General features: G+C 48.8%; 1 protein-coding gene across 6 annotated transcripts; it reads left to right on the forward strand.

Moving 5' to 3' along the window:
- Positions 1 to 1,575: 1,575 nt before the first annotated feature.
- On the forward strand, positions 1,576 to 26,050 carry PLPP7 (phospholipid phosphatase 7 (inactive)). Of its 6 annotated transcripts, none has more exons than XM_008169151.4 (3): positions 1,576 to 1,710; positions 8,695 to 9,157; positions 25,210 to 26,050. In XM_008169151.4, the coding sequence occupies exons 2-3, from the start codon at positions 8,707 to 8,709 to the stop codon at positions 25,572 to 25,574; spliced, it is 816 nt and encodes a 271-aa protein (XP_008167373.1). In that variant the 5' UTR covers positions 1,576 to 1,710; positions 8,695 to 8,706; the 3' UTR covers positions 25,575 to 26,050. The 6 variants fall into 6 exon arrangements, with proteins under 6 accessions (XP_008167373.1, XP_065428495.1, XP_065428497.1 ...); XM_065572423.1 differs by lacking the exon at positions 1,576 to 1,710 and adding an exon at positions 9,692 to 9,782 and having other exon boundaries at positions 8,560 to 9,157; positions 25,210 to 25,351; XM_065572425.1 differs by lacking the exon at positions 1,576 to 1,710 and adding an exon at positions 9,695 to 9,782 and having other exon boundaries at positions 8,560 to 9,157; positions 25,210 to 25,351.
- Positions 26,051 to 27,464: the final 1,414 nt, after the last annotated feature.

Consider the following 27,464-nt stretch of genomic DNA (forward strand, 5'->3'; position numbering starts at 1 on the left):
ATATAGTATTCTATAATATTGCATTTTTTATGGAAGGGCCCCCCAAAATTGCTTTGCCCCAGGCCCCCTGAATCCTCTGGGCAGCCCTGGGAATTGCTGGCATAGACAGAAAATTGAAAGTGGCTGTTAGGAAGCAATGGCTCGTGGGAAAGTTATTATCTTGTATTATTGATACTTGCAATGTTGCTGCAATGGTCTTGTTGTATATAAGCCAATTGCTAAGGTTGAGGTTTTTCCTCAGTGTGTTGGGTGCTGGGCTCTGTGAAAATCTGAGCATGAACCCTGCTGGGGGAGCACAGCTGCAAACCTGGGGTGCATGTATGTGTGTATGTGTGTGCTTTTATAGAATTATTATTCTAGCTCTTAATGCTTTTCATCTGTAGAGCTCAAAGCTCTTTACAAAGATGGTCAGTATTATTATGCCCATTTTGTAGATGGGGAAACTGCGGCACGGAAACATGAAATGACTTGCCCAAGGTCAACCAACAGTATAGTCTATCATCTCAGTATAGTAAGATGGACACATGTGTGTTATTTACATACACAATTTATTTAGCTTTGACAATGTGCTTGGCACTGTGCCGTCTACCCAGGTACAATCTCTGCCCTTGACTCTACAGTCGTCTAATAGATACACGGAAGTTTGGGAGGCAGAGGGAAATTTAGACACGCAGATGCCTTCGGGACAGGGCGAGGTTGTATCTGCTCCTCATGGGCAGTGCTGGAATCACAATGGAGCCCATTGGATCTGAGACCCGAGCGAGAGCACAAGAATTTCACTGGGATGTGCAGGCATAAATTCCCGCCTCCAACTCTGTCTGACCAATAATGTTCAGCCCTCCCCCCTCCCTCTTTTCAGCCAGGGTCCCTCATTCGTCCACCCTTCTGCCCTGGAGAACAGCATGAGGTGGTTTGCTGAGCCCACGCACCTTCCTCGGCCTGCTCCCGCTCTTCATGCACCTTCCACTCTTCATGCGGAACAGAGCAGAACTGGCCACCCCACTCAATAGGTTGGGACAGAAAGAGCCAGGGAGGGACACTCAGGCCCAGAGAGTACCACAGAAGGAGTTTCCCTGGCTGCCAGGGTGATGGGCTGATGGGGAGGGGAGTGGTGAGCTGCTAAGCAAGCCCCTGACTGTAGGAAGAAATTACTGTACGGGGGTGGGGGGCAGAGACCAGCCCCAGATGGAGCAGGAGAGATCATGAGGTTTCTCCTATTTGACTTTAAAAGTCATTTACAGTCTACTCTCTCAGCAGAGATCCCCTACAGCCTCGCTAGGCATGGACACAGACTTTCACGTTTTGCAGCCATGCCCCGTTGGCCTGTGAAATTGTCAAATTAAGCTAAACAGGATCAGAGCTGGTCAGTCTTTGGATGGAAGCTTCCAGGGTAACAGGTGCTAGAAGGGGCATTCATTGAACATTTAGCAAGTGGTAATATTTTTGTGCTTTATATTTTTCAAAGTGCCATGCAAACATTGGATTCATTACTGATTATTGCTATCCCTGCAACAGATAGGGAAACTGGGTCGCACAGACCATACAAGGGAGTGATTTGCCAATGAACTCGCATCAGGTCTGGTGGAGGGGGAAGTAGAACTCAGAAGTTCTTGGTTCCCAAGAGACTACTTTCTACCAAGTCAGTACTGATACCAAAACCAGCCATTGTGATGCTGAGAGTGATGGTCTGCAGACGAGACTTAAAACAAGGTAATTAAAAACGCCATTGCGCTTTTTGCAAGAGTTGAGTAGAGCTGTGTGGCCGATAGAAATTCTGTTTTGTGCAGGATTTTGAAATCTGGCTTCATTCTGAAGGGGAAAAGAAACTGAAAATTTCAAAATATATTATAACATAAAATAAGAAAAAGTTGTAATAAAACCAAAATGATTCCATTGACCCAAACCTAATTTTCTGGGGAATTTTTCTGCACTAAGAATTTCAGATTTTTAAATATTTGTTCCAATGCAGAACTATCATTTCAAAACAAAAAATTGAAATGTTTCATTCTGAAAATGTTGACAAGGGGACATTTCAACCTTGCTAGATCTTTTTTCCCCCAGTGTTCTTCTGAAATTAACCCAATTTTAAGAAGCATTTTGACTTCAATAGAATCTGGTTCTGTTGCAATTTCGCTGAGCCTGTTTAGCTTTGCTGTCCTGGTCAGTTTCTAATTTGGGTCATTATAGGCTACTTATAACTCCAAATCGTCTCTGCAGCTTCAACCGGATTCTTCTTCACATGTAGCGGTACGTGGCTGCGTAGCATGCTGGGAACTGTTAAGCAATTGCCACGTTCCACTCCAGCAGTGGCTGCATGTGAGGACTGGGTAAAGCAATACCTGTGCTAGAGTGTGGAGAAGAGCTTGAAGGTGAAAATGTTCATGCTGAAGGCTGGCCTTTGAGGCCCAGCTGTAACAAAACATAATGTAGCGCTTGGGGATATTTGTTAATCCCTTTGGTTGTCTATAGGATGCTTTTCCTTCTTAAATCTGTTTAGTGTGTGTGTGTGCCCCCGTCTCACGTAACATGCCCACTCTCCATTCCTCCTGGGGCTCTTTCCTCCTGGCAGTGGGGCTGATATACTGAACTATCACCTTGTTTCAGCACAGAATGGTGGAAATACAGCACCTTCTTTTATTGGAAAAAAAAATACTGCCATATTCTACACTAAAGGACTCAAATGCTGCAGCTGGAGCTAGCGTTGCTGTAGCATTCCGGATTAATACTCCAGAATACTGTGGTATATTTTAAATAAGGTTCCTTCCTCCTCCACCACCACCTCCTCCTTCACCGCCACCTCCCAATCAAAAGCCTCCTGAAAACAAGTCCCATCATAGGAAGGCAGAAGGTTTTGCTGTTGAGCAGTTTGGCTGCAAGTGTCTGCTGCTGCTGCTTCTTGGCAGTGATTGCTGGAGCTTGGCTGTGGCTGCTGGCACTTGGGGTGTGCTGAAGGTGTCGGTGATGTTGGTGTGGGCGGGGATGGGGATGGGGAGGTTTCCAGAATCACGGGGATAGAGGCATTGCTGCTGTTCCCTGACTGCATCTCCACTGCAGGCTGCGTAGCTGGGGTTGTGGACTGAGCTGATAGGCAGCAACAGCTATGCAGGGAATTTGGGCCATCAGACCCCGCCCGCCCAGGGGAATGTGGAGCCAGCCTGGGAGGAGGAGCCTGCTGGTTGGGGAGGGAGCTGACGAGGAGGGGAAACGTGCTGGGCCTGGGCAATCAGCCACCTTCGGCAAAACTTCAGTCTGCTGCCCCCCACCTATTCTCCTCGAAGTTTGCAGCAGACCCTCTGCGCCTCCCCCACTGCTGCTATCCCCCAGCCCTGCGCCTCATGCCGGGTCGGAGGCTGATGGGGCAGACCTCAGCCTGGGCCCCAGTGACAGTCAGTCTGGGACAGACCCCAATCTGACATCCCAGTGGGTTGAGCTGGACCAGGCCACCATGAACGTCCCCCCAGGCCTATGCCCTAGGCCCTGCAAGCTGCCAAGACCTGCTCTTTGGGCCTGCAGTATCCCTAGCCGGGGTCACCTTTCCCAATGGGCCTTTCCGGACAGGTTGGCACCAGCTACCCAGGGCTCAAGAGGAGAACGAGCCCCAGCTCAGCATTGCTGGCCAGCAGCAGCTTCTTCCCCTGGGGCCGCTCAGCTCAGCTCTACCCTAACAGGACCCAGGCTCAGGCAGAGGGCAGCTCTCGGCCCACAGGGGCCTAGTGAATGGGCAATGTGGACCCCCCGCCTCGCCCCGCATGAAGCCACCTGGGCTGGGGATGTGATTCGCCCTTTGCATAATGGGCACCAGGCTCCTTGCCATTGGCAGAGTGGGGTTATCCACCCCTCAGCCCCACACCTGGCTCCCCAGCCCCACGCCGCTAGTCCCCCGCCTGCCCACCCCTGCACACCACAATCCCAGCCTGTCCCCCTGCACTCTGCATTCCTGCCTCCACCCATCACCCCCATACTGCCCGGCCCACCCCTGCACTTTTCTGGATTTGCGTCTCACGGTTGGGCTCGTAGCGGTGTCAGTCCCTCCAGAGCCCACCCATGGGGGAGTTGAAACAGCAGCTGGGGCAGGAGCCAGGCACTGCGTGGGCAGCAGGGCCTATGGGGGGCAGATGCCAACCTGGAGCTGGGTGGGGCATTGCCCTTGTGGCTGAAGCCCTACCAGCACTCGCGGCGCCGCAAGGAGCAGCCCTAAGCCGCTCAGCACCTAAGCTACTGCTGTGACCACTTCCTTACCTGCGCCGGGCTCAGGGAATAGCAGAGAGGGGGCAGGAGCATTTCCCCAGCAGCTCAGATGGGACCCCTTCCTGCTCCTTGGAGCCCCGGCTGGTGGCTGCCGCACCGCCAGTCTGCCGCCTTCCAAAATCTGCCATCCTAGGCAGCTGCCTAGTCTGCTATAGCTAGCAAGGCCTCGGAAGCATGGCCTCAGGGAAGGGACCTGGAATCCATCAGCCTGGGAGTTCTCCAAGGTGCTAAAATAAACCCAGCGTGGATCAGATTGCAAAACCAAAATAACCCAGCAGCAGCCTTGGAAATCTGAGCAGAGAGCGCAGCGCTCAGCAGAACGAGTGTGAGGGAGGGCAGGCGCCTTTTAATGGTTTATTAATAATATTTCAAAGCCGTGTATTTCTGGTTAGCTTCCAAAACATGGTGTGCCTCTGCGAAACCTGCTTCACCTCTCTCTCCCCGCTCACCACATGCATGTGCAACATGTGTCCGTGCTCAGGGCAATCTGCGAATGATGCAGCCTCAGTGTGATCTGTAGGAAACCCAAAACTTTTCTCTTGAACTCTCCTTCCCCTCCCGGGCGACGGACCATTGCAGCCTTCCTATTTGTGGGGCTGCTAGCAACAAGCTGCTAAAAGCAGAGCCCCCTGCCCAATACAGTCTTACCCCTGAAAAAGGGGAAAAGCAATGAGGTGTCTCCTTTCCTCCCTTTAGGAAGAGTGGGAAGTGGGCAGATAATTGCCTTCCTCTCCCATCAAGCTGCTGGGAGGACATTGGGAAATAAGCTGCTAAATCTGTGTGGTGCCCTAGTTAACCACTTGTGCTTATGTTAGGGTGACCAGCATCTGTGAAAAATTGGGCTGGGGGTGGGGGGTAATAGGAGCCTATATAAGAAAAAGACCCAAAAATCGGGACTGTCCCTATAAAATCAGGACATCTGGTCACCCTAGTTATGTTTAAGGCTGGAGCCCTGATGAGAGAGAGAGAGAGAGAGTGTCCCCCGTGTACTGGAAAGTAGTTGGCAGGAGAGAGACCCATCAGATTTAAAATTAACACCCAGTGTTTGCTTTCAAAGTATTTTTCCCTGTGATTACTCCACTAGGGAAACTGCCTAGTAACAACCTCCTTCCCCCCCAGCCATGGCCCAGAGAGACAGAACTCTTCCTCCTGATAGTTAGGACTTTTGCCACAAAAACAACACTTCATTACAAACAGCCCCCCAGAGCAACACCCCTGCAGCAAGCAGTGGGAATCTCTGGGCCATGCAGAGCAAGAGTGACAGCTATCACAAAGTTAAAGCGGTGACTCCTCTAGCCAATGGCGCATGGGCTGTGATTATTCCCATGCCATGGAACCTCTGCATGGGGTAATGACAGACCAGTAGTAGCAGGGATATTGACTTCTCTGATATCGTAAGAATGCAGCTGCATAACTCTGATCAAAGGGGACCTACTGCGTGTCTGTGGTATACTACTAACAGCGCTCCTGTGCTGCCTCTTGTCTGTCTGCACAAGTGTGGTTGTGTGTATTATATATGTAGTAGCTGTCTTTACAAGCCAAGCTGGGGTGTTGCTCCTGGGATGGGATAGGTGTATTTGGAGAGGGGAGGGGACAGAAAAGTTTGCTGCAACGCAGCGAAAGAGCTCTATCCTCAGCTGGTCATCACATAGCAGTGGTAGATCCCTGGGGCAAGGGAGGCTGAGAAGCTGCATTAGACTGAAAGATACATTCCCTCTCTATGGATAACAGGTAAAAATATATCTGGTGATCTGAGAGAGAGGCTAGGAGTTGGGACTCCTGGGTGCCTTTATTAGCTCTGCCATTGATTTGCTTGGGCACATCATGGGTTAACCTCTCTGTGCCAGTTTGTGGTGCATATTGTATCACTTGACAGATGTGGAAACTGAGGTACACAAGGGGCCTTGTGGCTTGAAGGGCAATCCAGCAATACCATCAGTATTGCTCCTGTTGCTATTTGGAGGGGTCAAAGTTGCAAAGGCATCCCCTCCAAAAGACTCAGCCTGGCCTACGGGGCTGCAGAGAAATGTCCCTGGAGACCCCTCCAATTCCTTTCCAAGCAGTGCCAGATTAAGCACAGATCCATTGAGCTGTAGATCCAAATCTTACATGGCAAAGGTTCTAGTCCCAACAGCATTTAGATCTACTGAGGTGTGGCTACCACCCACACAAGGGAGAGGGACGACTTGGTTGGGGGCTGGCCCAAGCTGTCCACTGCTGTCCTGTGAGTATTGCATTAAGGAGCTTGATCTGAGCCCCTATGCAGATGTGGTCTGAAGCAAGAGTAGGGAGCTCGCTGTTGACATCTGTCGGTGAACAGGGAGAAGAGCAGCCCAGAGCTGCATGAGAACTCCAGTTGGACAGGGACTCTATAGGGCAGGGAGCTCTCTGCTGGCATCTATTGGTGAGCAAGGGGAAATGACTGAATGGGCCAGGCCTCATTTGCATTTCAGTTATGTGACAGTTTGGTGCATTTTGGTTAAGACACAGTTAAGTTTTGAGTTGGGGGCAGTAAAATGCTATTGTCTGTGGTGGGAAATGAAGGGACAAGAGAACTGCATCAAATCTACCTAGGGTGAGAAGTCACCCTAACCGCAATTGTGACCTTGCATAGCTGAGTAGCAGTTACTGGACAAAGTATAAGTAAGTAATTTGAATGGATAGACTGGCTTCTATCTTCTGTTGAGACGCCCTTCCCGGTAGTAGGGGCTTTGACTCTTCTCTGAAGACTCCTTACAGAGGTAGCTTCAAGACAGTGGTTGGCTTTGAGGTAGTAGACAGAGGAAAACTGAGGTGCTTCAAGGCAGTGCAGGGAGCTGAGGTGGCAGACAACATAGGCGGCGCTGAGGTGGCTTGGGCTGAAGCCACAGAGAGCCGCAGCTTACCTGAGGGACTCTGGTGCAGGCATCTCTGCCTAGCAATCAAAGCTGAAATCGCTTCTGCTGGGTCAGGTGGTAAAAGACATTTCCCCCCTCCCCCTGGCAACCCAGGCAGCCCTTCCCTTAGGGGCTGATGACTGAACTGGATACCTCCAATCCTGGACACCAAACTGCAAGTGGGGGGGGGGGGGGGCTGGGATGAGAGAAATGGCCAGAGGGAGTTAGGAGGACTGAGTTTGAAACTAACTACTGCTAAGACACCTTGGGGCGGGGGGGGGGGGGGAGAGTCGTACCTAATACTGTCCATTTATTAACTGCTGGCTTTCCCGAGGTCATTCTGTTGCCCCTCTTTCCTCTCTGCCCCCTGCCCCATAAAGTTCTCTTTGTTTTAACCCCTGAACTCCCCATCCCTCTCAAAGCTATGCAGCATGAGTTGGTCTCCTAGTAACATGCCTATTATCTATAACCACCTCATCACACCTCTCCCTAATAAACCAGTCACGTCCTATTCCCTGAGTCTGTCAGTTTTCCCATACTCCCTGCTTCCCTTTGAATCTCGTGCCTTACAGTCTCTCTGGTCACACCTTGCTCTGCTACAGATGCTAACTGCATTGAAATCTTCCGCGCTGATTTGAGTTTGTAGGTGTTGCCTGTCAACTGCTGGGAGTCAGGGTTCTGTGATTCTGTGCGATGCAGTACAAACGTGCTACAATGAGGCCAGACTCATGTGGTAGGTGGGAGAGAAGGGGAAATGATTAGCAATCCGGCATCTCTCTTAGTCCAAAGGCAGGTGCTGCTACACCTACGGCCCGGAGGCTAGTGGGTTGATGGAGCAGTTACTGCAGGAGTTTAGAAAAGGTGGCTGGGTGTTGGGAATATAGGACTAGTGATATTTGAAGGCAATTAACACCGAGGTGTGACAGGAATTATTTAGGGCAGCACAAGAGGCGGACAAGGGGGCCAATTATGAGCCATGGGGATGAAACTAAACAAGGGAAAAGATCGGACAAAGTCCCTGACAGTGCCCCAAGGAAGCCCCATCTCTTCAGATTTCAAACCCAGGCTGCACAACAGCCTGCAGGGATCAATCCTGCCCTGATAGGGAGAGGGGATGGGGTGATCTTTTTCAGCTCTAATTCCTCCATTAAATCAGATGGAAGAACATGGTGAAAAACTACATTTCCCAGTCTCCCCTGCAGCCCTGGGGATATAAGCAATTGGAAGATTTAAATAGACCAGGCCTGAAGCAACCAACCTTTGGCACATAGAATTCCCCTCCTCTTCTCTGTATCCATTGGCTGTTTAACCTTTTTTCTGGTGTTGGACTGGCTGCCCAGCCTGACATTAATTTTTCTTCCAAGCTTGCTAGGCCCATGAAGTAAACAGCCATGTGCATTCCTTGCTCTATATTTAACAGCTGCAGTCTGTGCTGGGGGAGACTGCACAAGAAGGGAATCCGTGTCGCTTACCAAATTCCTCTCGCTGAAGGGGGGAGGTGGGGAGAGCTGATTGGAAGGGGAGAGGGGTTTCTCTCCTGTACAGTTTTTTGAAAGCAGGTTTCATCTAGGGAGACTCCACAATGCCAGCATCCCAAAGCCGGGCCAGAGCCAGAGAGCGGAACAATGTCCTGAACAGGGCTGAGTTCCTCTCATTGAACCAGCCCATGAAAGGGAACCAGGAGACCAGGAGCTCCAGCAGAAAGCAGGGCAGCCAGTCTGGTCTGGCTCCCACCCAAAACGAGGGCACCAAGGAGCGGAGGCAATCACAGCAGCTTCCCGAGGAGGACTGCATGCAGCTGAACCCCTCCTTCAAGGGAATTGCCTTCAACTCCCTGCTGGCCATCGATATCTGCATGTCCAAGAGGCTGGGGGTCTGTGCCAGCCGCGCCTCGTCCTGGGGCAGCGCCCGCTCCATGATCACACTCATCGGGATCACAGGGCATGGCGTACCCTGGATCGGGGGCACACTCATCTGCCTGGTGAAGAGCAGCACGCTGGCGGGACAGGAGGTCCTCATGAACTTGCTGCTAGGTGAGTAAAATACTCCACCTCTTGCACTCAAAGCCCAGCCCCTAGTCGCAAGGGACAGCAGGAAGGTGCTCTGATACCCCGATGATGGGCGCAGCATAAGGGCCTAGAGGGTGCATGCTAGGTTCTGTGCCTTCCTGCATTAGAAGTCCAGCTGGTTCCATTTGGCTACTCCTGGAGTAAGGTCCTGTGCAATGTGAGACTAGCAGAATGGGACCTGGGACGGTTAGTGACCAAACCTGTGGGCAGGAAAACCTTATGGCTTTGATGCTGTCAGCCAGATCCTTTATTAAACTGTATCTGCCTCTCTCAGAGGCTTAGCTGGGGAAGATTTAAAGATGAATTAAGATTTCAGTCGTGGGTGGTTAAAGACAAAATGGGGATCAGAGTCACCCAAGTTTGATGCTCTCTCCGCAAATGTTTTGTGCCCCCCTTCCCTCTGCCTCGAGCAGACTCTGGCCCCTCTTCTCAGATCCCCCAAGGGGAGTCTTGTCACCCGCCTGCTCCTGCTCCTTTGATCTTCCTCCCTTCCTTCAGCAGGTGCCTGCCCTGCACCATCACCTGCTGCTCTGCTTCGCCTTACTGAGCAGAGAGAAGCCCCCTTTTAAAAGCCTATGAGGACCAATTGGTAAGGAACTAAAGGCCCCTGGCAGAGCCTGTACACATATCCCGTGCAAGGCTAGCCTCTGGGGCCTGGGAAGCCTGCAGCTCTGGGCTTCTGAAGATTTGCAATCCAATGATGATCAAATGCTAATTTCAGCTTTCACTTTTTTTTTTTTTTAAGTCGCTTGCCCTTTTCACTGCAAAGCTACGATTCCAAATATGAAGCAGTCCTGGCCCCCTTCTCACAGGTTATTCACACTTAGCCACGCAGCTGCTAGCACCTGGCCTCTTGGGAACACAAAGCCCACATCGGTAGGTCCCCTCAGTTCTGAGGTGGTGCCCAAAATAGCCTCTGCTGGGCTTCCCCCAAATCTTAGCCCTGCTCCCAGTGACCCACAAAAACAAATTATCTTTGATCTTGTTGTTCTTCCCAGGAAACGTAAAGGCTAGTTTCATCCCCTATTGATCAAAGGATGGTGTACTTTGTCTAACACCCGTTGCCATAGTAACTAGGCAGTTTCCAAATAGGGGCATATTAGGGAGATTGCAGGAGAATCGAAACAAGACGCATGGAGACATTTCTGTCCCCTGCATCCCCCTTGTCACATTTCCATCATCTCCCCGCGTAGACTTGCCATTATCGTGTACAAGGGGATGGCAGATACAACAGGAGTGGCCAGTTAAAGGCCCAAAATTAGGAGGGCAGAGATCTGCCTATTTATAGAGTGCCCGTTGCCATAATATCTATGTGCTGTCAGGATGAAAGGCCTAACTAGGGATGTGGGGTTGGTGGACCCAGCCAGTGGCCACAAGAACCATTGTGCCTAATGGTTCTTGAGAAGGGCGTGGTATGGCCAGTGAATGTGTGTCTGTGTGCTCCTCTGTTTTGTGAGTTGCTTCTCACTAAGAGTCTGGGATTTTTTCCCCTAGACGGATCCCTGAATATTTCAGTGACCTTTTAAATGTCTCAGTTCTCCTTCAGAAGGAGACAGGGCTCCCATCACAGACCTTACCTCCCCGCAAGAAACTTGGTTTGCTGATACTGTCCGACATCCTCTGTCACCCTTTTGTTTTGGCTCAGTCCCATATGCAGTTCAAATCCTGCGGTACTTGGTGATAACAAAGCCCTTCTGGGTGAGGACAGGTCTGAGGGAATGGGCTCTTCCCACCCTCGCCCTGACCCTTTGGAAGGGGAAGCAGCAAGGCTGTTCACCCCACGTGGCTTTCCTCCCTTCCCCCAGCCCCCTTGGAGTCTGAGACAGCAAGCAGAATTTCTGATGCAGTCTCTGGGCAGGGAGCCAGCCCATCACAAAGCGCTTGTTTAGGATTTGTAATCAGGCTTTGCAAAGGGAAGGAGTAAGGCGATTGCTGAAATGGGACTGGGGACCTGGCAAAGGCACAGCTGCAGATGGAGAGCAGGCTACACGCCCCTGAGCTGTGTGCTGGGTGAAAACTTCCCGGCTGTATGATGGGATGTTTGGGGTGGGGGTGCTGAAATCTAGCCCTGCGCCATCCCCATCTAGCCCTCCCCATAGCATGGATCCCAGCTGTGGCTCCCCTCCCTAGGCTCAGTGGACCCATGTTGGCCCACACCTTTGCCATCCATGCTGAGATTTATTAATTCACCTCTGCTTCATCCCCAGCCACAAATGCCAAGCAACCAAAGTAAAGAAGCAGATTCGGAGCCTGTCGCTAAAAAGGGGGTCTCTGTCCCCATTATACGGGCTCCTCTGCTAGAACACACTTTCAGGAGAGCGAGGCCGGGTACTGCCAATCTCATCTGTTAAAAAATCACTAATCAGGGCCCAAAAATCATGATTGGATTAAAAATCACGAGATTTCAAACCATACAATGTGGGTTCATTTTATTTGGAGCACTTAGAGTTTTTCTCTGCAATAAGGAGGGCTAGAAACTTACGTTTTTTAAATGAGAACTGAGATTTTCAGATAATCATCTGACTCCAGCAGCTGGAGAAAATCAAATATCCTGGGACTCACGATAAAATTGCCACAGTTGGCAAGTTTGGGGCCAGTGCTCCGATCCAGACCCAAACTTTCCCAAAGCTGAAGGGGGACAGGATCTGGTGTTCTGATTCTAATCCACCTAGCAGAAATGGGCCCAAGTTCATAGAATCATAGATTATAAAGCCAGAAGGAACCATTGTGATCATCTAGTCAGACATCTTGAGTACCACTGGACGTCCCTGAATTAATTTCTGTTAGAACTAAAGCAGATCTTTAGAAATTTTGGCTGTTTTTTTAAGTGATAGAGAATCCAACACTTCCTTTGGCAAGTTGTTTCAATGGTTAATAACTCTCACTGTTTAAAAAAAAAAAAGTACCTTTTTTTCTAGTGTAAATTTAGTCTTATCTAAATAATGTAAGTAGCTTCAACTTCCAGCCATTGGATCTTCTTATACCTTTGTCTGCTAGACTGACGAGCCCTCTGTTATCAAATTTCTCTTCCCCATATAGTTAAATATAGACTGTGATCAAGTCATCCCTTAACCTTCCCTAAAACCAAACAGATTGAGCTTGATAAACTGATGCTTTCTGGATCCAGAAATCTCGTAAGCCTGAAGGGGCTTGGTTCTGTTGCCCAGCATTGGGCCCCTTTTCGTTCTAATGCAAGCTCTGATTCAAAGGACACTGCCCATTGGGCCCTGATAGTATCAGTTCCATCTTCACCTCTTTCCCCTACTCAAAAATCCTCATTAAGGGTAAGTGCTCCAGCTCCCTGGTAGCAAGTCAGGGAAGGCACTGGCTTTAAATCATTTCTTCCTACAGAAGGCTGCACTTCTGGGGATAATAATAGAATAGTAATAGTGAACCTTCTTGTGGCACCTTTTAATGCAAGGATATTCAAATGCTGTACAAATGTGAGCTTGTTAGTTCCCAACTCTGTTAGGAAGGAAGGAAGGAAGGAGCTGGTATCATCCCCACTTTCACTGGGGAAACTGAGCCAGAGAGAGGAGAGCTGACTTGTCCAAGGCCATGCTGAGTGGTTGTCAGGGGCCCTGTCCATAAGGGAAGTTTGCTTGGGCCCAGGGAATTCGGTAATTCCCCCAGCACACGGAAGGAAGTGGCTGATTCTGCTCTTGTTTACACTGTTGACTTCAGTGGAGTTACTCCTAATTTACACTGGTATGAGTGAAAAGAGAAACAGGCCTGAGGTGCTGTGAAGGGGCTGGGCTGGCTGGTACTAGGGGCTCATCCCTCTTGGAGACGTGGGGGATACAAAAGTCCTCTTTTGAAGGACTCAGCCTTTGGCCGCACAAAGCCCCCCTTTCGGTTAATTTCATTTAGTAACCAGGCTGGGGGAGCCTGATGAACCTGCAATGTAAAACTCTGGCTGTGGGACACCTGGTTTGTTATACTGGTCTCTGTAACATCAGGCAGTTTCACTTCAGGGGCCTGATTATCCATTGGCTTGCTCTCGGTGCAGTCCTACACACCTGTGCAAGGTGAGTGGCAAGTGCTACCATGTGGATTTGGTAGCATTTTGCACTCAGCTTGCACAGACATAAATGCTTACACAAGGTGCACGTCAGCAGAGACGCCAGCCCCCAGGTTCTGGGGCATTGGTGCCACATCTGATTGTGGCTTGCTGGACGTGCCACAAAAATCCAGGGTCCTGATTCCTTGTCCCCTATACTGCCCTTCCCCCTCCTATCCCTCAGCATTTGCCTCTCACCCCATTAGGAGCCAACTGGATCTTGTTACTCTTGAATGAGGTTTGGTGGTGGGGAGAAGTTTGTTTATTTATTTACCTGGTGCAGAGTGACACAGCTCCATTGACTTTAGTGAAGCTACAACAGTTAGGGGACCTGGTCCTTAGATTTTAAATAAGATGTTACCATCCGTTACCAGCCCTGCATGCTGTATCTAAGTTGTACGTTGGCTCCTTGGCTTTGTCACAAGGGGTGTATCACCATCAAAGAAGCAGTACTGAATGAAGTGGATGGATCCTTCGTTTCTTAGCATCAGGGTAAGGATTCGCTGTCTGCCTGAATGAGGGTGAAAGGCTGGGGTAGGGGGATTTCCCCCTTCATAAAATTCAGCAAAAGGTTGGGGCACACTCACTTCAGTCTGTTCCCTGTATGCAGAGCCAGCCTTAAGCTCTGGGAAGCCCCAAGTAGCCGGGAGGGGTGGGGAACCAGGCTGTAATGTCCTGGGGAAGTCCCCTATAGATTCCTGACCAGGACTTTGAAACAATCCTGGAAATCCATCCCTGACTTTATACAGAGCCCAGTACATACAGGGACAGGACTCTGGGAATTTAGAGAGTACTAGGTGAATACCCATGCAGTGCGGGCAAGCTCATTGTTCATGTATCTGTGGGTATGTCTACACTGGAATCAAGGGGTGTGATTGCAGCCCATGTAGACATACCTTTGCTAGCTTGGGTGCTGGTAGCAGTGAAGCCACGGCCACACAGGCTCCAGAAACTCACCCAGAACCCTGGGCAATCACTCGCGCATCTAGCCCACACTGAAGCACGCACTACCCTGGTATCTCTGCTCCGGGACCTGAGCTAGCTCAGGTATGTCTACACAAGGTGGAATCGCACCCCAGGACTGCAGTGTAGACATATCCTTTCTGTCGAGTCTTGGGGCTCAGTAGCCTGGACACAACCAAGCAATGAGTTACCTCCTTCTTTGCTCTTAAGGAGAGTGGCATTGCCAGACGGCCAGGTCTACACTACAGACCTATGTCTGTTTAACTACGTCACTCGGGTCTGAAAAATCCACACCCCATAGCGACACAGTTACACCAACCTAACCCCCCATGTAGACAGCGCCATGTCGACGGCAGTGCTTCTCCTGTTAACAGAGCTATTGCCTTTCGGGGAGGCGGATTAACTATGCCCATGGGAAAGCTCTCTCCCCTCAGTCTAGGAGCATCTTCACTTAAGCACTAGAGCGGCGCCAATGCGGTGTTTTTAGTGTAGACATGCCCAGGGTCAGTCCATATGCAGCAGAACTTGTGGGCCCCAGGTGGGGTTGCCTTTAGGTCAGATACATTGATTTTTTTTTTTTTAATTATCCCACCGACATGTTAGGGAGCATCTGAATTAAGCAGAAACAAATTGTGTTCCAGTGGTGGAGGAAACCGCTTCTGAAGACCCAGCGGCTTGCGTGTACATTCCCTGCTCAGACACTGTTCGGAGGTGGTCTCGTCCCCGGCTTGTTATCCTGGAATGCAGGCGAGACACTTGCCTAGCCTCCCCTCCTGGGATCTGATTTGCCCGCTGAAATCTTGGCAAGTTTGCAGCCTGTCTGCCCACTGAGGTGGAAACTTTTAAATGTCAAGTGGGCTAATGTGACCGGCCCATGGTGGGTGTTGATCGGAGGTAACCTCACACACATCCACCTCCAGTGCTCTCTGCATCCCCCATCCACACCGCCTCAAACTGGGAATGAACATTCCTCTTCATCACCCGTCACGCTGCAAATCTCTCTCATTACCCTTCTCAGGCGCTGCAGTAAAAGCCCCAGGTCCTTTGCCCCGTGTCTCCCTCCCGTCTTGTCCCATCCTCACTGATGAGTTCAGGCACTGATGAATGACAAATTGCATCCAACTCCCTGGCCTCCCCTCCTCCTCCTTCTCGCCCTGCCTGCTGTAGTTAGAGCAAATACGTGCTGTTAAAGGCCAACCCTATGAGTCTGCAGTGTCCCTTCATATAGTGGCAGGCCCGGTGTCACGCTAGCACCTGCTCAGCCGCTGCCGGAGCAGAAACCAGGCCCTATGTAGGATCCCTGCGGGAGCACTGGTCCAGCTAGAGTAATCAGCTAGCTCAGCCGTGACTAACACCCAGCACTTCAGAAGAAGGTGGTATGCCCTGAGGCCAAATGCAGATTCAAAGAGAAGGGAAGTGCTGTGATGGTTAAACGGGGGAGGGGGAAAGTGGCCGTATTTCTGTGCCACCCTGCAGGGGACAGCTGTCTGGATCCGCCTCCCCCAGCTCTGAACTCTAAGGCACCCTGGGAAGTAGGTGTTCTCAGCTGAGATGCATCCTGCTCCTGCTGGGAGAAGCTCCCACCCCAGGGGCAATGTGTGTGTGTTGGCCTCTAATGCAGCTTGACAAGAGGAGTAGTTGGGGGAAAGGAGGACAGGAGTGCGGATTCCAGTTGCTTTCTTTAAGGCTGCCAGAGGATTGGCGGGGAGTGTTGAGGGGCAGGAGAGAGGGGCTCAGGGACCCTTGGTGTCAGTCTGGCTTAGGAAGTAAGGACAGTATTAGAGGTTTTCTCCTCTTCCTGGCAGAGCCAGGCTGAAAAGCTCCACTTTGTTAGAGGATTTCTTAGATGTGATTTCAGGTTTCTGCTCCTGGCTCCCCTTTATCACTCTCCCTGGGGCACTGAGAGGGCCCAAGTCATCAAGATTAGTAAAGTGCTTTGAGTTCTACAGGTGAGAGGTGCTGTAAATCCTCCAAGGCTATTAACAAAAAAAATCTAAGAGGCTGATTCCACTTTCATTGAAGCCGATGGGACTTAAACACATGCTTAAGTGCGGTGCTGAACAGGGATAAGCTGAAGCGTGGCTTCATGTTAAGCATGTGCTTAAGTACTTAGCGGAAGCTGGGCCTTAATCATGACATTATGAGTTGCCCAGGCTAGGCATTGCATCACCAGTGGGTGAGCAGCCCAAAGCGCTTCTCTTCCTTCTCCCCACAGGCAAAATGTTCTGCTTTCCTTTCCTTTCCGCACCTGGCCCAAGCCTTCCCTCCCATGAGAGACACGGACCATAAGTCCAATCTAGTTACGCTGATGCAGTGGTCTCGTGCTATATGCTGTCGTTATGGGTTGCCTGTGCACCATGCAGTCTCATGCTATATGGTGCCATTACAGGATGTGTTAGCACTGTGTTGGCATGGTTGCCATTATGGGATACACCGGTGCTATTCTGGTGTCATTATGGGTATTATCAGTGCAGTGTTTGTGCAATCTCTATCCGAGGTAGCTGCACATTTGTGGGAGAGGTCTCACAGCGCGTCAGCTCGCCTCTGCACATAGCTAGCAGGATTTATAGGCAACAGGGGTATGGAAGCAGATCTGCTTCAACCCAATAAACAAGATGGTCAGAGGCAAGTGCCCCGCAGAGGCCCAGCTCCTCCATAGCACGAGGTGTTTTCACTGTGCTCACCCTTTCCTCTTCTCTTCTCCAGAATAATTGAAGAGCATGGGCATGGCAGAGCAAATTTGGGAAACAGCCATGCTAAGTAATTGGTTCTAAGATACAAATTGCCCAGCTCCCAAGGGCATGTTATATCCAAGGGGAGGCTCTCTAGGCAGCCTGTGGTTTCACTCAGGGCTGTTTTCTGATAAGCTAGGAGAGGGAGTCTAACTTTTTAAAATTCCAATGACCTCAAATTCCTCCACCATATTATCCTCCTGGGACCCCCATGTCCCAGAATCCTTTGTGTTGTTTTGACTGAAAAACAACCGCCCCCAAATGCTGCACTATATCATAATTAGTTATTGTTTAAGTTCATTGTGCCATGTGTGGCCACTGTCTCCATTGATGCGTGTGGCAGGTGAACCTGATCATTTCACATGTCAGAGAGAATATTGGGAAGTAGCGGGCTAGACTTTCAGAGTTGGTGAGCACCTCCCGCTCCCACTGACCTCAGGGCTTTAGAAGACCAGGCCCATCAATTTATATCCTTGTTGGGAATGGTATAGCTTGCACATTCCCCAGGGCTACATGTTCAGGGAAACTAATTTCTACAGCAGCTTACACTTGGGAAGTTTTCCACACAAGCAGTAGGTGTTATTGAAATGCCAGGAGTTCCAGAAAACAGCTTCACGAACCACCTTGGTGCCACAACTTCCAGGAGATGAGAATCACAGCCTTGAAAGTGCTTGGTTTTAGCTTGACCTTCGACTCTGTGTATTACCACAGCCGTGGCTCTTGTGAGCTCCCCAGGAGAGCAGTTGTCTTTTACTTTGTTTGCACAGTGCCTAGCCCAAGAGGGCCCTGATTCAGATTTGAGCCTCTGAGTTCTAGTATAATAAGAACATAAAGAACGGCCAGACTGGGTCAGACCAAAGGTCCATCAAGCCCAGTATCCTGCCCTCTGACAGTGGCCAATGGCAGGTGCCCCAAAGGGAATGAACAGACAGTTATCAAGTGATCTATGCCCTGTCACCCAATCCCAGCTTCTGGCAAATAGAGGCTAGGGACACCATTCCTGCCCATCCTGGCTCATAGCCATTGATGGATCTATCTTCCATGAATCTAGCTCCCTTTTGAACCCTGTGATTGTATTGGCCTTCACAACACCCTCCAGCAAGGAATTCCAGAGGTTGGCAGTGCGTTGCATGAAAAAATACTTTCTTGTGTTTGTTTTAAACCTGCTACCTATTAATTTCATTTGGTGGCCCCTTGTTCTTGTATTATGAGAAGGAGTAAATAACACTTCCTTATTTACTTTCTCTATACCACTCATGATTTTATAGACCTCCATCATATCCCGCGCTTAGTCCCCTCTTTTCCAAGCTGAAAAGTCCCAGTCTTATTAATCTCTCATCATACAGAAGCCGTTCTATACCCCTAATCATTTTTGTTGCCCTTTTCTGAAACTTTTCCAATTCCAATATATCTTTTTTGAGATGGGGCGACCACATCTGCACACAGTATTCAAGGTGTGGGTATACCATGGATTTATATAGAGGTAATATGATATTTTCTGTCTTATTATCTATCCCTTTCTTGATGATTCCCAACATTCTGATCGCTTTTGTGACTGCCGCTGCACACTGAGTGGATGATTTCAGAGAACTATCCACAATGACTCAAAGATTCCTTTCTTGAGTGGTAACAGCTAATTTAGACCCCATCATTGTATATGTATAGTTAGGATTATGATTTCCAATGTGCATTACTTTGCATTTATCAACATTACATTTCATCTGCAATTTTGTTGCCCAATCACCCAGTTTTGTGATATCCTTTTGTAGCTCTTCGCAGTCTGCCTGGGACTTAACTATCTTGCGTAGTTTTGTATCATCTGCAAATTTTGCCACCTCACTGTTTACCCCGTTTTCCAGATCGTTTATGAATATGTTAAATAGGACTGGGCCCAGTACAGATCTCTGGAGGACACCACTATTTACCTCTCTCCATTGTGAAAACTGACTATTTATTCCTACCCTTTGTTTCCTATTTTTTAACCAGTTACCAGTCCATGAGATAACCTTCCCTCTTATCCCATGACGGCTTATTTTGCTTAAGAGTCTTTGGTGAGGGACCTTATCAAAGGCTTTCTGAAAATCTAAATACACTATATCCACTGGATCTCCTTTGTCCGCATGCTTATTGACACCCTCAAAGAATTCTAGTAGATTGGCGAGGCATGATTTCCCTTTACAAAAAGCATGTTGACTATTTCCCAACAAATTATATTCATCTATGTGTCTGACAATTTTGTTCTTTACGATAGTTTCAACCAATTTGCCCGGTACTGAAATGAGGCTTACTGGCCTGTAGTTGCCAGGGTCACCTTTGGAGCCCTTTTTAAAAATTGGCGTCACATTAGCTATCCTCCAGACAGTTGTAATACAAGTAATAAATAGGGATTAGCCAGACTGCCCATGCCCTAACATCCATAGGGATTGATCTGAGGATAGGGTTTTATCTGTGGAACTCCCTGATACTGTATCACTCTCGGGCTGTTTTCTGAGCTCATTGTAAGTTCTCCCTGCTTGAGTGAGTTTCTCTCCACCCTTTCACTTCCCCTTTTCCCATCTACCCCCATGACTGGCAGGTGGTAATGATGCCTGGGGGTTACTAGCTGAACCATTGGGTCCTGGCTTGTGATTTTTAGTTTGATATTTATCCTAGAGCCCTTACTGCCAAGAGTTGTCCTTGCTCATTGAGTGATTCCATGTGAGTACCTGCAGGAGCAGACGAAGCAAAAGGCTTTGGGGCTTTCTTTTTGTCTTTTTTGGTACTGCACCCAGGTTGTTCAGCAGTAATCATCGGAGAACTTATTCATATAAACATCTCCCCAGCGCATCTGCCCCATCCCTGGAGTCGCTTCTCTAGCTCCAACCTACAGGAGTCAGCCAGCCTTCCCGCATAGTCAGCGACAGCTGCTGCCCCTTTAAGATCAGCCTGAATCTACTTCAGAACTCTTTCGTAAAGGGACAGCAGCAGCATTCACACCTCAGAACACCGGAAAGGAAAGAAACGACAAAGAGGGAAATCCTTTTATTCAGACGTCCTTTAATGGTGATATTAGCGAGAGAATTTTTGAAGACGTGAATGGAAGTATTAACACTTCTAAGCTTGTCCCTCACCGGTCTATGCAGGAGGCTACTACCTCTCTCTTGTTGTTGAGCTGCAACTTTTAAGTGGTTCTTGAAGGCAGTAGCAACAAGGTAGAAACATTTACCCTTTCTCTATTAGCAGAGCTAATAGCTACCCATGTGGCTTCCCTTAATTTCAATGGGAATACAGTGGGTGAGCATCAGAGGCCAGATTTTAGTTATTGAGATACCACATATTAGATCTCCCTAGATAGGTAAGATTTGGCCCTTTATGTGCTGAGTAGAGTTGTGAAACCATCTTGATTTGCACTTCGAGAGATTTTTGCCCAAGATATCTTAGGTTTTCACATTTTTTAAAAACATTGGGTCACAGGAGAAATTGAGCACATGCCATTTAAAAAAAAAGGGGGGGGGGGCGGGGGTGGAGGGCGGGTTTAAACCTAAAGGGAAGGAAAGGAGAATTGATTCCTTCCCCTGAAATATTTGATGTGCTCCTAAAATTATGTAATGGCACCTAGCTGTTCTGCTGATGGGCGCTGTTGCAATAAAAATTCAGCTCTGCAATCATTCACACTTTTGCCTCAGGTGACATTTTGCCATTTTTGCTATAAACCCGAAAAACTCCCTCTCTAGGAGCAGTGCAAGCGCAGTCTGGAGAGCCAGTTTCAGGCTCTCTTCAGAGACCTCTGCCTATCCTGGATAGGGTAGAGTCACAGGAGCCAAATTTTCTACAGTCATCAAGTATCTGGGCCCGAAGATTTTGCCTGTGTCTCCGTGTTGGGTGCACAAGACAGGTGAACTAGGTGTGCGGATGCCAGTTCGTAAATCAACATGTACTCACGTAAAATGGATGTGCTGGCAAAGTTTGCAGGTGCAGCTCAGACAGTCTGCTAGAAACTTAGCCCTTTATTTTTGCATTTCCTGCGCACGCAGCAGGCCAGCTCTGGAGAGAGAATCCTGCCTGCACTGGGCTGCGAGATTGAAACAGTGATGGGGGAGGGCAGTTCAGCCAGCCCACAGCCTCCATCCAGACAAGAATGTAGGTTGGGGAATTGCAGGGGGATATGAGCTGGACTATGTGCTCCCTGAGTGACTGCACCATTTGTATCTATTTCTGAAGGCTGGGCTGTTTGCTGACTCTGTCAGAACTGTGATAACGCCATGTGCTGATTCACTCTGGCGTAGTGTTTCCCCAGGGCAAGCGGTGGAGGATAAGCGAGTCAGGGAGGGCAAGGTTAGAACCTTTGCTTTGGTGTGTTGTTGAAATGCGCTGATTGGGTGTGTGCTCTAGGGCTGGGGTGAGCCGCCCGGCATTGCTTTCAACCCCGTGCGTTGCGCTTCAGAGCCAGGGCACTGCTGAGGCTGCTGCAGACGCATCCGGGAACAAGCTGCTCGGGGGTGGTGACCACAGTGCAGGGGAAGGGGACAGAAAAAGCACCACGCTGTAGTATCTCGTGGTAGAGAAGGGACAGTTGTTCGTTGTAATGAATATTATTGAGGCTGCTGGAAAAGGCACAGACAGACCCACTGGCTCTCTGAGGCTCTCCAGCTCCCAGGCCGACTCTCTCAACCTATGCTGCCTGGGTCATTGCTAGGACCTAGCAGTTATGGGCCACAGACTGGCATTACAAAAGTAATTTAAATGTGTCTAACTCGCCTCTTTATTTTAAGTCTAGCATAAGTCCAGGGAGGCTAAAGCAAGTGTCCATTTCAGAACAAGATGATCCTATCCCAGAGCCTCAGATCTTTCAGCTTATGCCCAGGGAGAGAGATGGCCACTTTCTTGGTTCATAGACCAGCTGCCAGAAATTGTATAATAGGCCCTGGTTCGGAGTGTGCTTCAGTCCTTTGCTGAATTGGGGCCGTAACAGGCACGGTGATAAGGGTTCCGAAGCTGGTGTCCAGCAGCAGCTCATGAAGCAAAATGAGAGTCCGAGCCCGAGACCACTTGGATCACCGTCAGGGCTAGCAAGACTTCCCCATAACGACTAGCCAAGCTGAACGGTTGCCCTCTGCAGCTGTTAGCTTTGCTGACAACATTTGTTTTCTACCAAGAAACGACAGTGAATGGCTGGTTCAAAGATCGCTGGCCTATTTTTTAAATTCCTTCCGCCCCTGTGAAAAATCAGTCTTAGCAAATCTTGAAACACAAAGGAAACCCCCTTCTGTTCAAATACTATTACAGAATGAACAGCGACAGACCTGAAATTCTGTCCCTAGCTCCCCTCCTGCCCAGCTAGTGCATTGCATATACCAGTGGTTCTCAACCAGGGGCCTGGGGGGCCACCAGCAGGTTTCAGGGGGTCTGCCAACCAGGGCTGGCATTAGACTTGTTGGGGCCAAAGGCAGAAAGCGGAAGCCCAACTGCATGGGGCTGAAGCCCAGTGCCCCAAGACCTGCCGCCTGAGCCAAAGCCTGAGCAACTTAGCTTCGTGGGGTCCCCTGTGGCATGGGGCCCCTGGCACCTGCCCTGCTTGCTATCCCCTAGCGCCAGCCCTGGCTTTTATATGCAGAAAAACAGTTGTTGTGGGCCATGGAGTTTTTATAGAATGTTGCGGGGGCCTCAGAAAGAAGAAGGTTGAGAACTCCTGACATATACAATACAGGAGCCCCTACTGTTGCGTTTCTTCTCACAATCTCACCATTGTTGGTGCAAGATCTTTCTCCTGGGAAGCCCCCTGCTGTCTTGAACAGCCTCTCTGCATCACTCTGCCTCATCGAATCTCGCCACCTCATTTCAAATCTCATCTGTAAACCTCTCCTCTTCCTCCCCTTGTCTCTGCCTCTTGTGCTTAGGAATGGAATACTTTTGTTCCCTATGCTCTACAGTGGATTTACAACACTGTTTCCTCTCAGATATACTAAAAGATGAGCTGGAATCAGAATCTTTTATCCCAATCTGGTGCCCTTTGATGGTTCTGATAACACGGGATCTGGAGCCAAACCACCCCTCATTTGGGCTTTGCAGAAACAAATTCCAGCCTCTATATGCTACCTCTAAGTTACGCCATTGCACCGCCTATGGTCTTGTGGTGCTTAGCTTTGCATGGACTACACTTTGCATGGAAGATGCTATTCAAGTTGTATTGAAATGTATATTGGGAGGAGTGTGTACAAGGTGCATGTATTCATGATAGACACTATGCAGGGAAGAACGCAACTGGCGAAGATGCCATCTTTGCAGGTATCTGGTATAACCCGTAGTCAGAATTCGCTAGCTAGTTGTGACAAGAATATTACAGAGCAGCAATAGAGAGTCGAGACCTTCTTATTCCCGATTATCTGAATGTATATTGTGATCCCCTCCACGTGCATTGCTGTTTTACTGTCGCTGGACTAACTAACCTCTCTTAAGGAGAAGCCCCATTTAACCAAATGAATTCCCTGTCCCCTAGTCTATTTGGATAAACAGGGTTTTGTTGTTCTTCTTACTAGCTAACTAACTTAAGGTTTTCTGTAGCACTCGTCATGGGGAGCAGTTCAATTGTTGTCAATGGGATTATTCACCCAAGTAACATTTTGCAGGATTGGGCCCTTGATTTTTGCCTCGTGGCTAAGGTGTGTCAGTATCTGGGATAACTGCTTACCTTGTTGTTTGCCATCTCCTGTGTACAGAAACCCCCTCCCTCCCCCCAATCCCTGCAAAATCTTGGCAGCTTCAAATGAATAGTCTTAGTCAGTCCCTGAGAAAATAGGCAACTGGCTTTCTGACATTCCTGCGGATGGAGCAGGCTGTGCCTGCTATGGTATATATGTGCTGTCACTGCAGCTCCTTCCCAGCAAGGAGCTGAAATCAGCACTCTACCTAATTAGAAACGCTGCAGAAAGGCAGATGAGGGGATTAAACAAATTGAAGAATAAAATCAACAGCACCTGTCTGAGGGAGGGAAATGGAAATTGCTTCCGGACAGGAGCAATTAAGGCAGAGGAGCCAGGAATGATATAGAAACCACCCGTGTGGCAATTGGAAAGCAAGAACGGTCTGTCTTTAACATTTATGCAGGGGAGTGTGTGTGTGTGTGTGTGTGTGTGTGTGTGTGTCTCTCTCTCTCTCTCACACATACAATATTTATGGGCGGGGAGGGGGAGTGTCTGTCTGCATCATCAGGACCATCTCACATTCATGTACATTAGTTTGTCCTTTCTGTGCTTGGTCCTCCAAGCTAGGCCTCAGAAGAAGCAGCTTTTTCCAAATCCAGCACAAATATTTTATTTATTTATTTATTCATTCCAATAACACCAAACCAGCCTGTCCTGTAAAATTTGCAGCCTTCGCATGTGAGACACAAAGTGGAAACTGACTAGAACTCTCAGTGACGGGGACTGGTCTGTTTTCATTGCTCCAGCCCTAGAGAATGCGAAAAGAAAAGAAGTGAGAAATCAAAGAGAATTATGACCACATTTCATTTTCAGTTCACCAAGGTGGTGTTAGTTATGTAGATGAGGCCATTTTCTCAATGATATCATTTTTAACCTGTCCCTATCCCTTAATGTCCTCCCACTAGTGGAATCCACCAGTTCAATAGAATTCTGTGGGTGTGAGGAGGAAGAGGCTGTTGCATTTGTGCGTGTTTGTTGTCTTTTTTAAAGGCTCACGAGAACAAGGAATTAAATAGCTCTGGCATGAGCTAAACCTACTTTGAGGCAGAGATTGCGTAAACTTCCCCCAGCCAGCTCTGCTACTGCAGGGCAGTCTTCCTGACTTGCAGCCTCACTCATCTGTACAGCAGAATGTGCTGTATTGCAGGATTGTTTCCTTTGGCACACAAATGGGGACTAAGCTAGAGAACCGTTGTCTAAACATAGGGCTAGGAACTCCAGAGTTTTAATCCCAGCACTACCACTGACTCGCTCTGTGATCTTGGGTGAGTCACTTGTCTTCTTTGGGCCTCAGGCTCTCCGTCCTGTGAGAAGGGCATAACACAATATTTGCCTACTTCACTGGGGGCTTGGGAGGGTCAATTATGTTTGTCGAGTGCTTTGGCGATGACCAGGGCTGAGAGCACCCAAACTCGTTTTCACCTATGCTGAGATTTGAACTCAGGTGTTCAGTGCAAAGACAATTATTGCTCCAGCACAGATGCTGCCCTGAGATCCTCCCTTTCCCTTGCTGAACATCTCATAACAGTGACCTGTCTGCTTGTCTCTATGACCTTTCCCACTTTCTTCCTTGTTTTGCAGCCTTACTCCTGGACATCATGATTGTTGCAGGATTGCAGAAGCTGGCCAAGCGACGAGGCCCATACGATGTCCACCCCGGCCTCTTGGACTATCTGACCATGGACATCTATGCTTTCCCAGCTGGCCACGCCAGCCGAGCTGCCATGGTGTCCAAATTCTTCCTCAACCACCTGGTTTTGGCCATCCCACTCCGGATCCTGCTGGTCCTCTGGGCCTTCTGCGTGGGGCTTTCCCGCATCATGATTGGACGGCACCATATCACAGATGTCCTGTCCGGCTTTGTCTTTGGCTACTTGCAGTTCAGGCTGGTGGAGTTGTTGTGGATGTCTTCCAACACGTGTCAGATGATAATATCAATCTGGTGAACACAAGAATCCCTGACAGAAACTAGCAGACACTTTAAGATTCTCTCTCTCATTTTTTTAAAATATAATTCTTCATATTTATTGGGAAAAAATTAACTTCCATAAGTAGTAGTATTCTTTTTACTGTTGCTCCCCTGCCTGAAAAAAAGTTTCTTGCAGATGGTTAGGCTTCAGCAATCAAGGGCCAGCCATCACAGTATTTTGGCCACTTTTTAAAATCCCATTTGGATGGTAACCAAACTAAGCAGTAAAGATAACAAAATGAGTTCTCTTTGGATGGTGCACATCTGATGCCCAGGTGTGTTCTCAGAAAACCTGTTATCCCTTTGGGATGCGTTAATTAGCTTCTTGGAGGCAAAACGTTTTGGGGCGAAGTTCTACAGCGCTTTTTCTGTCTGCCAGCCCAACAGTTGTGTCTTGTACAGGGCCGGGCACACTGCCGGCACCTCACAGATAATAAATAATCATAAAAGTTCTGCCATGTTTGTTTCTTATCATATATTGGGGGAATCTCCCAAGGGAAAGTAGTGGAAAACCCATCGATTGGGACTTTTAAGTAAAGGCTGAACAATGCCGTGCAGGGAACAGTCCTGCACTGGCCCTTGGGAGACAAAACAGTGGCCCTAATTAGAGCACTTAAACACATGCTTAATTTTGAATGTGTGCTTAAATCTTTTTAACTCCAAAGGAACGTACGCCTGTGCTTGCATCATGTGTTTTGCTAAATAGAAATGAATTTCTGCACATACTTAAAGCTAAACATTTTCTTAAGTAGTTTGCTGAATTAGGCCCTAGATCAGCTATTCAAAATTCTACTCAGCTAGGGTGAATGTGTGTGTGTGTGTGGGGAGAGGAGGGGTGTTTGTTTTTTTGGAAGGACAAATAAAATACACACTTTCCTCATGGTTAAGGGTGGGTGACTCGATTTTGTGTCTGTTCATGACAATTTTGAAAGACTGGACTAGATGGGCCCCCATGAGTCTTTTCTGTCTCTTAACTTCTGTGATTTTAGATTCATGCCAATTAATAAAATGTGGTAAGAGGTGATTTTCATGGCAGCTCCAGTCTCAGGTGGAATGCAATCCAGCACATAGGGAGTATGGTGTACTAACCGGAGTAAGGGATTGAGAGCCTAGAGTTGTCGTTTCTACTCCTGGGCATGGCTTACTTGCTTTGTGACCTGGGCAAGTGACTTCATTATTCCATGCCTCTGTTTCCCCATCTGTAAAATGGGGGTAATGATCTTAGTCTTCCTGGGTTATGAGGCTGAGTTAACTGATGTTTGTGAACTCTTTGAGATTATAGGCTGGCAAGTGCAGCACAAGTGCACAGCATTGTTGTTCTGCGCTATCATCGTGAAAACTGGCCAGTTTATATCAGAATTGACTGTATTTGAAAAATGTGATCCATCTCAGATGCATAATGCGACGACCATATGGGGAAGCCCCAGGTTTTTAAAACTGTCTCCTTCCCCTTCAGAAAAGAGGTCCTGGCATTTGGTGGAGGACCCCACCAGAACATCAGGGTCTCCCATGGTTGGGTGCTTCTTCCCTGCTCCAGGATGGGCTTCTATCTTTCTCCTACTTCTGAGTCCTTGATGGTCCCCACCCCTCATTAAGTCATACAAGCCAGCCAAACCTGGCCCTCATAGTGGTAGCCTGCCGGTGCTGCATTCCCATCCGCTCCTGTGTGTCACTACCTGTGGGGTCTGGATCCCAAAGATGTAAGTATCTGCCCACTCCCTCTGACCCGCCTACCAAATGAGAGACCAGACCACTGATTCCGTAGGATCCAGGTAAGCGAGACCATGAATAGTGTAATTTGTGTAGAAACTGCCTGGTGAGACAGAGAAAGCATTTTAGCTAAAGGCTGCTGCAGGTGTTTAACATT

The sequence above is a fragment of the Chrysemys picta genome, chromosome 18 (genome assembly GCF_011386835.1).
Source record: "Chrysemys picta bellii isolate R12L10 chromosome 18, ASM1138683v2, whole genome shotgun sequence".
NCBI classification, from domain to species: Eukaryota; Metazoa; Chordata; order Testudines; family Emydidae; genus Chrysemys; species Chrysemys picta.

Excerpts from the sequence above, each read along its gene's own strand:
- PLPP7 (XM_008169151.4), top strand. The coding sequence starts at position 8,707 with ATGCCAGCATCCCAAAGCCGGGCCAGAGCCAGAGAGCGGAACAATGTC. Across the intron at positions 9,158-25,209 it reads CCTCATGAACTTGCTGCTAG|CCTTACTCCTGGACATCATG; the intron begins GTGAGTAAAATA and ends CTTGTTTTGCAG.